Genomic DNA, 10,709 nt, shown 5'->3' with positions numbered 1-10,709 from the left:
ACAAATAATTATCCTTTTTTAAATCATTCTTTTTTTCTGATAAATATAGTATCATCGTTAGTTGAGAGTACGCGAATTTGATTTATGGGATAATATTTTCAATGAACGTTGTTGGACGATGATCGCGAACAAAAAGAGACGGAAACTTTCGTGAAAGATGGAATAATCAGAATTACCAGATGTGTCTAGCGGAGTGTACGGAAAGAATCTAACGATGTTTTTTAGTTTCTTCTGTAAAAAAAAAAAAAAAAGCAAAAATAAAATTAGAAGAGAAACAAATAAAGAAAATAAAAGAACAATACAAAATGTTATAAGCTAATAATTTATCGTGTTGCGTGATATTATAGACTTTTAAAGAAATAACAAATTACATACAGAGGGGGGGGTTGTAGATTATTTTGACATAGTTGTGTTGTTTCGAATGAACGAATTAATAATAAAATCGTCTAAGAGAGAGAGATTTGCTTCGACCTCTCTTTTTCATTCTTTCATTCTTCTCTCTGTTTCTCTCTCTCTCTCTCTCTCTCTCTCCCTTTCCCTCTCTTCTCATTTTCAGCTGTTCACGATTAATTAATTATTTTAATAGAATATAGTAGCTGGCACAGGAACATGACTTTGTCAGTCATTGACATCACAACGTAACAAGGACTACGAGCTGCAGTTTTCCCTCGTCGGCGCTCATTCTCGTTCTCGTTCTCTCTCTCTCTCTCTCTCTCTCTCTCATTTTTTTTCTTTTTTCTTTTTAATTTTCATTATTCATTTTCTATGATACGTGCTTGGTCCTGAGTACTTCTCTACAGCATACTTTTTCTTCGTTAAATAAAAAAAATAAAAAAGGAAAAGTTTTGTCCGCTTTCGTTCATCTTTGTCGCACGCGTTTGTAATAATAATAAACCACCCCAGATACACTTTGAGATAGTACACGCATTAATTATTTTCTCTCGCACTCATCATTCTTAATCTATCGTACAATTTTCTTTAGCTCGATGTTTGAAGATCGAGAAATTATCGAAGACGATATATATATACAACAAAATGAAAATAATCCTTTCGTTCGTGATGCTTCTGTGTTTTGACCGTCTGGAGCCTTGTTGGAGGAGGAGGAAGAGGAAGAGGACTAATAATGGGGGAACAACAAACAAATGACTAACGTAAAACTAAAAACGATGCTGATAATGTTGATGACGGTGGTGGTGATTGTGATGGTGATGGTCGTGGTGGTGGTGATGATGATGATGACGAGGAAGTAGAAGAATAATATGAAAAGATAAGTAACGATTAGATTTCAGAGCAGCATATGATGCTTGTCTCCCTTTTGTTTTTTGATGATCGATAGGATCATCGTTCGCTCTCGGTCATCGCACGCATAATCATCAAATCCTGTAGAGCCGAGAAGCGCTTTGGCACGGTAAATGAAGAAGACAGTCGAGAGGAGGAGAGAGGGACGACTAATACACAATTGTAATTAGATACATGTATTATGTACGTAGAATCGTTCGAAACGCGAGATACAACACGATGACGGGGGTGTCCGGTTCGCGCCCTCTTCTTTCCTTTTCTCTGGCTTTTCTTCTCGCGATAATTTTTCTCTTTTTCTTTTCATTTCTTTTCTTTTTTTGTTGTTGTTGTTGGTTGTTGTTGTTTTCGGCGAAGAAAACGTACGCAAAAAAACAAACGCACAGACCACACAGAGATGATACACTATTTAGTTAGTTGCTGGCACATATTTTTTTGGACAATTTTAATCCACCGAACGAGAATCTCTCTCCTTGGAAGTAGTACTCCCATTCGTCCCACATATCGTGCATATTATATAAGTGTGTATATATAGATTTATATATATATATATATATATATACGTTCCTATACGCGCGCGTGTTTTTACGAGAAGAACGTTCGTTTAAACGACGACGTTGCTTTTTCCTCGATCAAAAACTCTCGGAGATACTACAATTTCGTCCGTCCCGTATTTTCTCTCATCATGTTTTTTATTTATTTATTTTATTTTATTTTATTTTATTTTATTTTATTTTATTTATTTTATTTATTTTATTTAGTATTATTATTTAATAATTTTTTTTTTTTGTATATTTCGCTAGAAACAACACAAGAGACGACGATAATAAAAAATGGCGAAGAACCGAATTCGAAGGAGAATGAAATTCTTCTTCGCTATGGCGTCGACGACGACGAGGACGACAATTGTTGAGATACTCTTCCTCGTTCCTTGTCTTCTTCTTCTTCTTCTTCTTCTTCCTCTTCTTCTTCTTCTTCTCTTTCTTTTTACTCTTCGTAGTTTCTCTTTTCTTCTTCTTTTCCTTTCCAATCGTTTCTCGTCGATTCGTCCACGTTTTTCCACGATGAACGTCGTCGATCTACGAGAGGGAAGAGTAGTCGTCGTAGGAGTAGTAACGAACGAACATTTAACCATTTTGTCCAATAACGTGGTTAGATTATCGATCGAACTAATAAGTCTCTCCAAATGAACCGTCATAGTCATCGTCATCGTCATCGTCATCGTCCAGCCTCTCTGTCGCGCACAGTAGATACGTAGATGGACCCCTTGGATGACACCGTGTGTTGCAACAGTCTTGTCACGTGGGTCCACCCGGGGCTACGTAACGCTGATCGCTGGATTGGAGGGACCCGAGGGTGGGGTTGGTACAACTTCACTTTTTATACACTGACCGGTAAGTTGATTTACACTTAACGGATTGTTGATGTCGTGAGGATTCGTACCAACTGGATTACGATGCGGCTGCTGCTGCTGTTGCTGCTGCTGCTGTTGGCCCTGTACTTGAACCTGTTGCTGCTGCTGCTGATGCTGCTGTTGTTGTTGCTGCTGATGCTGCTGTTTTTGCTGCTGTTGCTGCTGCTGCTGCTGTTGTTGTTGTTGTTGTTGTTGTTGTTGTTGTTGTTGTTGTTGTTGTTGCTGTTGTTGCTGTTGTTGCTGTTGGCTACTCGGGTTCGGTAATGGCGGAGGAGGCACTGGAGGTGTCAAAGGGCACGGACACGGGCTGGCTAGACTCGATGGCGATGGTAACACCAACGATGGACTGGCCAAACTCGACAATGCTGACAAACCCCCAGGACTGCTCAAGGATTCGTCTTCCTCGGGTGTACCTGCCTCCCCCACGCTCCCTAAATTATCCTCCGAATGATCGTCCTCACCTTCGCCGTCGGCCTCGCCGTCGCCTTCTCCTCCCTCCCCCATGTACCTGACACATTTCTTCTTACGTCTGGAAATAAGGGTGATCGGATTAGTCTAATTAATTACTATTTTTTCGTTTCTATCTCCCCCATTTCTATCTCTCTCTCTTTTTTTTTTCTTTTTTTTCACTTGTATTGCAAAAATTGATTCGGTCTGTCTTTTTWTTTYTTTYTTTTTWTTWTTTTTTTTTTTTTTTTTTATTTTCCACATCTTTGCGACGTTGTACCATTTTCGATTCTCATTATAGTCGCGTATTTATTTTTGAAAATATACAAATAAATTGAACTCTTTCGAAAAGAAAAATGTGTATATGCATAATAATTGTCGACGATGAGAAGGGGAAAAAGGTACAAAGTCGATATCAAAGATTTATATATATCTAGTAATAATTACCAACTATAATTAACATGCGATCACTCGTAGTTCGTTGCAACGACACGAGCGCAAGAATCCTTTCGTGTATACTTTTTTTTTGCATGCTTGATTAGAGAGCACGTTTTTTTCTTTCTTTGTTTCTACGAAGGAAGGAAGGAAGGAAGGAAGGAAGGAAGAAAGGAAAGAAGGAAGAAAGGAAGGAAGGTATATCGTCGTTAGAATAAACCGGATGTCCTGCGCTCGCGCAAACGTCGCGTTTATTTACTCTGCTCGATACGATTCACTCGTAGCAAATGCCATGCTTCAAAAAGTTAAGACTTAGCAAGCATAACGTGTGTCAACAAGTGGGTATATAACGTATACATGTATGTAATATATACACGTAATTACGTGGGGTAAAGAAAAAGAAATTTTTTAATGAGAAAACAAAAAGAAAAACAAGGTGGAACAAAAATCATCATCATCATCAACATCATCATGTCATATTCATCATTAACATTATCATTAATCATTAATAGCAATATAACAACCAACAATCATAATAAAATAATATTAACAACGATAACAGCAATAAGGGAAAGAAAACAAAAATTCGACGACCAATTTCGTCGAAGCGGCTCTCGTCGCTCGATCAAGAAACGCAAATTTGTTCGGTGATTTTTTTTTGCCTGCTGTTGTTCTTTGTATATTTTTGTTTAATTTTCTTTTTTTTGTTTGGAGTATGTTACGTGGAACTTGGAAATTTCTAATCGACGAGAGGTTCCCCCACCGATGCACGCGATTTTTTGATTGACGTTTCTTTGATTCGTTCCAATCTATCCGAATAATTTCTATGGTCATGAATTGAAACAAAAAAATAAAAAAACAAGAAAAAATTGCGTGCATTTGAAAGCGGGGGGAGGGGTTTAAAATGTCGTGGAACGTTTCGATCGTTCTCACGCGCGAATTTTCTCTCGTATTTTCACGACGTGCGTTCGGGAGGAGAAGGAGGGGGCGGGGATTGATTTAACGAGAGATCAAAAAGGGGAAAAAAAATAGTGAAAAGAAGAAAAAAATCTGATAGACAGATATAGATAATAGATGGATAGATAAATAATAAAATAGAGACAGGCCGGAGAAAAAAATGAAATTTAGATAACGTTGTTTTCTATTGATTTTGACACGCTGCTCGTCGGTCGACGTATAATAAAATGGCAAACGAATAAAAAGAAAGAAAGAAAGAAAAACAAAAAGAAAAAAAAAGAAAATAAAGGAAGAGAATAGGCGCATCGGAGCTTTACTACTGCAATAAATTTTGGAATAAAATGAAGCCAACACGCAGGGCTTCGCAGTCGAGACGTTCACCGCTCTGCCATTGGCTCTCATTATTTTTCATCTCTCAGCTGAGTTAATGACAATTCGAAGTTTGTTTCTTTTTTTTCGATTCGACATAATTTCCGCTCTCGACCGTCGCCAACAATCGGTCGTTGAAAAAAACGAAAAAAAAAAATTTTTTTTTTTTTTTTTTTTTTTTTTTTTTTTTCAAAAAATAACCAAAAAACTAATACCTCTTCGCCAAAAATTACTACGTTCGCGGGGGGAGCGTAGTAGTAGGCACGTCGAAAAATCACTCGTTCTGTTTTTCTTTTTTTTTTTTAATGTGGAATTGAGATAAAAGCAAGGTGCTAATTGATATACGTAGAGAATTATTATAAAAATAAATTATAGGCGGCACGCGCGTGCACGAATTGTTTTTTTTTTTTTAATTCTTTTTCTTTTTTAGAAAATTAAAAATCACAACAACGAAACATAATTATTAGGAGATTAAAACAAGAAAACGGGAAGAAACAAGAAAATGAATTCTTTTTTTTTGGTAATTGTTTTATAAATACACGAGTAACCCGTGACGTGTGTGTGTAGCCGCCTCTTTCAACATATATTTATTAGAAAATATATTCCCTAATCTTGCTTTAAAAAGAAAATTGTTACGCACACTAGATTATACATATATATAAATATACGTATATATTATAAAACACATAAATTTGATGTAATATATATGTATATATATGTTATGTCAGAGATAAACGATTAGATACTTAAAAAAAACAATTAAAAATAAAAACATGTATATAAATATCCGTAAAACACATCGTCGTAATCGTACGAGTAAACTGCCATGCCAAAAATGCGAAACTTACAACTCTCTATAACGTATATAATAATAATAATGTATTAATAAATGATAAAAATAACAGTAATAGAAAATAATAAAACATAATTATTATAAATAAATATATATATATATATATATATATATGCCAAAAAACGTTTCGAAACCGAAAAGAAAAACCTGTTATACATATATATATGTATATGCATATACGTATTACAGACCATCCATGCTAAAGAGCAACACTGATTAAAAAGTTCAACTAAACGATAACAAATAATAACAATAATAAGCTGTAAAGAGCCACAACAATGAGAAACAATGCGAGCATCAGGGCGTCGCTTGGCCGCTCACTATGCCACAGAGGCTCGTTGCTCATCATTTTTCCTTTCTTTTTCATACATTTTTATATTTATATATGCATTTCTTTTTTCATTTATCATTTTTTTTCTTCGGTCGGTCATCTTTTCTCTCTCTCTCTCTCTCTCTCTCACACACACACACACACACACAAATCTACCCTTGCATATTCATTCGATTCTCTCCCTCTCATATTTTCATTCATTTACTCTGCTCGAATTTTGTTGTTGTAAATAAATAGAAAAAGAAAAAAAAAATTCGAGAGAATGATTTAAACGGCGCGGAATGAGACAACGAGCAATAAAAGGGCATTAGCGAGGGCATTAGCGAGCCCTTAGGTTTAAGTCGGGACTGACCACTGTTTAAGAAGAAGTGTTGCAGTAGAAGGGAGGCGATAGGCTTGACTAGAGATTAACATAAGTGGGTTCTTGCTGAGGTGAGGAGGTATTGGAGGCAGTGTTGGTGTTTGGCGGGGCAGTGGTCGCCCCAACCGTCCCTCCACCACCTCCAGCCCCGACCCCGGACCCCGCGCTACTTCCCACACCATGATGGATTATACTCGCGTGGATGCCCATCCCCGCTCCATGCTCCACTGGGCTGCCAAAACCAACCACCAGCCATTAAAGGGGCGCTCGTATCGAACATCGTCACTTAATCCCACCTTCTCTCTTAAAGCTTACACACACCGTATCCTCGTCACCCACACGCATCATAATCCCGACAAAATGTATCATCATCTGTTTTCTTTCTTTTTTTTTTCTTTTTTTTTTTTTTTCATTTTTTCTTTTTTTTCCCTTTTTTTTCTCTTTCATTTTTCTTTTTTGCTTTTTTTTTTTTTATTTTTTAACTTCTTCCTTCGTTGCATATTTCATTTTCGTTCAAATTTATCCTTTTTTTTTTTTTTTTTAATATATCATTTGTGCAAAACCATATTTTTATTTATTTATTTATTGAATTATATTTTGTGTGTTATTTTTCGCCACGCGGCGAGGCCGGCAACGAGCATCATCATCATCCCTGTTTCTCATCTTTGTTACGTGATCAAAACTCTACCTTATAGGAATCCCGGCATGAAGGGTTGTTAATTCGTCGTTGCCGACCTCTCGCTGGAACAAACTCGTTGAGGGGATAATATCAAAAGAAAAAAATGTACGTAGGTATATACGATAGGAGAGTCCGGAGATACAAAATACAAATAATAATCATAATTTAATAAGAAAAAAAAAGAATAGTAATAATAATGTGTGTGATATAATAATAATAATAATAATAATAATAATAATATATTTTTTTGTATGTACCGAATATGGTGAACGCGATTGATTGATTGACTGCTGGCTTGTTTTCTTTTGTTTTCGTTCGTACTAATCAGAAAATATGTCTCCCAAATGTGTGCCCATGTACAAAATGATTATTCTCAAAGCTGCCACTATTGTACTTCCAAAAATTTCTATCTGTATTTTTCTTATATCTTTTTTCTTTTATATATAGAAAACGAGAGAGAGAGAGAGAGAGAGAGAGAGAGAGAGAGAGAGAGAGAGAGAGAGAGAGAGAGAGAGAGAGAGAGAGAGAGAGAGANAGAGAGAGAGAGAGAGAGAGAGAGAGAGACTTTCAATCGGAGCCGGAAATTGGATAATCCTTGAATTAGCAATGATCAATAATTAACAAATAATTGGAGAAACAAACCGGGACTTTAATCAGTTGATATTGTTATAATAATTATCTCTTATAGTAGTAATAATAATAATAATAATAATATTAATAATTATAATAATAATAATATTCTATCGCACTAAACGCCGATGGGATTCGTTTTCGCCCCTTTAATGACGTCCAGGACAATTCACAAGCCCAGCCGGGAGAGTAGGGGGGCGTTTTTGGGCGCACTACACGGGTGCAGAGAGAGCGGTATATATATATATATATATATATATATATGTATAGGTAGGTATGTATATATATATATATATATATATGTATGTTTACGGCGGTTAGTGGCGCTAAAACGGGTGGTGATGGCTCGTGATTACCGATAGAAACTACAGTGTGGTTCTAGAAGAGATATTTACAAGCAAAGTACAGTAGAATATTGTTTGCCGTCCCTATCGATCGCCGGGATTTACGTGTTTTGCATATTCACATTTATATATGTATATATATATAAGTATATATACAGTATATATAAATGTATAAAAAATGTATATCGGAGAGAAATTCCGTTCGTTTTTTTTACTTTATTTTTTACGTTCCCTTTTTTTCATTATTTGTCCAAATATTTTTTCACTATTGTTTTTATTATTTCTCTTTTTTTTTTGTTCTTTTTTTTTTGTAATCTTTTTTTTTTGGTTAATCTTTTGGAAGACACATTTTCTGACCATTCGCAGCTTTTGATCCTGCACGATTTTTCCGTCCTGTTCGTGTGAATTTTTATTCTTTTATATTTCATATTTTTATCGTACCCCTTTTTTCTTTTTCGTTATTTTGTTCTATGTATAATTTAATTTAAAATTGAATTCAATAGTAAAAAACGACGCGAGAAAGAGAAGATTACGGGGCCCGTGCATACCGACTCGTTGATACGAGCGTGGATTTCCACGATAAGTGACTATAATACTCGATTTTTTGTATTCCTTTCGATTTTGTTCTTTTCTTTTTCTTTCTGATTTAATAATTTTATTTCTTTTTTTTTTTTTACTATTATATTTCCTTTTTTTCTCTATTTTTTCTTCTTTTTTCTTGTTTTTTTTCTCTTTTTTTTTACTTTTTCCTTTACTTTCAAGTTCCACGATAACATGTGGATGACGGAACGGAGTACAAGACGATAAGAATAAGAAAAAGATACATAGATACGCCGAGAATATGCTAACAACCGCGCGTAATAATAATATTAAAAAGAAATTGCTTCGTTACAGAATAATAATATGAGATTTTTTATTGTAATTCTTTTTTTTTCTTTTTTTTGTGTACCAAAGACGAATAATACGATAACGAGGAGTATTACTCCTCGATCGAAATTTAAACAATAAGAATAATAATCATTTATTTTATTATTATTATTAATATATATTATTATTATACCAAAGAAATCTAATCATTTATTTTCATCTCCGCCTTGGGTACACTTTCGCAAACGAATAAGAGTTTTAAAAATTTAACCAAAATTATTTACAACGAATCAAACTTCGCGTACGTTGATGTAAGCTTGCTATTTTTTTTTTTTATAAACAAAAAAATAAGAATATACTTTTCGCTAGTTCACTCCCCCGTTGAAATAACGAACGAACGAACGAACGAACGAATGAAAGAAAGAAGAATAAGAAAAAAAATTTAGATGAAAAAAAAAAATAGAACTAAGAATAAACGAGACAAGGAATGAAAGATGAGGTATGTTTGAACGTACCTGCATGGTTTGCACCATTGGCTCTGTTGGTCTAATCCATACCTTGCACGGCATTTTTTCATATTGTTACCTATAAAAGAACATGAAAAAAAATTCACATTAGTACGAGAGATTCTTTTTCCGATTAAAGAAAAAAAAAATATATATATATATATATGTATATGTATATATATAGATTTTTATATAAGACGTCTTTTTTCTTTTACTTTATTTATTATTTCTTATTTTTTAATCGCGTACGTCTTTTAAAGTTCTAATCGTTCTTAACAAGCCAGGCGCGCGCTGCTTTTTTATAAACAATATATCGAAGTGAATTATTAATTATTCCAAAAAAAAAAAAAAAAGAAGGAAAAGAAACAAAGAATAAAGAAATTCAATCATGCGCGTGTTACAGAACGATCAAGGAATTTTATGGAACGTTATTTTCCACGGGACCTTCTTGAAAAAGACGAACAAAATTTCCGATATATTTTATAATCGAATCATATAAACGTGAATGACAAATTACTAATTTATTATTATATTGATTAGAGAAGAATCGTTATCAGAAGAAGAATAATCGAAAGATTATTTGTTTTGATTATAATTCGATAGCACAGAATCACGGTGCCTTCGGGGAAGGACCCGGGGCAAATATCGATCCAAATGATGATTAAATAAAAAGAAAAATTCTTACAAGCGAGTAAATAAAACATGCAGAGCGCAGAACAACTAGACGTTAACGACGTAAGAAAAAAATATAAACGATCGAAGAGAGATGATCTAACGAGAAAATTTTCCCGAGACGTAATTTCATTTGTTTTTCTTCTAATCTTTTTTCTTTCCTTCTCTTTTTCTTTTATTTTTTATACTTTAATATAAGCTCGTACGATAATAAATAATTTAAAATGCAAATTTTATGCAATTAGTAATATTTGATATATATATATATATAAAATCTCTCTCCACAGACACGGATATAATATAATATATATTTAATTAAATGAATATGCAAGCTCGCGCGCAGGCGTCGTGAACGAAAAGAACTCGTATATTTATGTAGGGTCGAGAATAACTTGAGTGATTTGATTAAAGGTGATCGAGAAAACGAAAAACCACGATGAGATTTATAAGACCAAAGAAATAAATTGTATATATATCTATTATGAAAAAAAAAAAAAAAGAAATTCAAACAAAAAAGAATTTGACGAGATAGAAACGAATAAAAATAA

General features: G+C 34.1%; 1 protein-coding gene across 1 annotated transcript in view; it reads right to left on the bottom strand.

The window, feature by feature from the left end:
- Positions 1 to 638: 638 nt before the first annotated feature.
- The window catches only part of LOC106793924, a 33,158-nt gene continuing 23,087 nt past the window's right edge, over positions 639 to 10,709 (bottom strand). Inside the window, exons 11-15 of the mRNA XM_014761216.1 lie at positions 9,499 to 9,568; positions 6,504 to 6,695; positions 3,852 to 3,887; positions 2,882 to 3,239; positions 639 to 2,833 (exon numbers count right to left, since the gene is read on the bottom strand). Coding sequence (XP_014616702.1) covers positions 2,615 to 2,833; positions 2,882 to 3,239; positions 3,852 to 3,887; positions 6,504 to 6,695; positions 9,499 to 9,568 — 875 coding nt within the window. The 3' untranslated portion in view covers positions 639 to 2,614. The remainder of the gene's footprint in view (positions 2,834 to 2,881; positions 3,240 to 3,851; positions 3,888 to 6,503; positions 6,696 to 9,498; positions 9,569 to 10,709) is intronic.

This window comes from Polistes canadensis, unplaced genomic scaffold, assembly GCF_001313835.1.
Source record: "Polistes canadensis isolate GaletaPanama2010 unplaced genomic scaffold, ASM131383v1 scaffold_21, whole genome shotgun sequence".
Taxonomy (NCBI): domain Eukaryota; kingdom Metazoa; phylum Arthropoda; class Insecta; order Hymenoptera; family Vespidae; genus Polistes; species Polistes canadensis.
The sequence above is the reverse complement of the archived record's forward strand: the minus strand, read 5'-3'. Positions and strand labels throughout refer to the sequence as shown.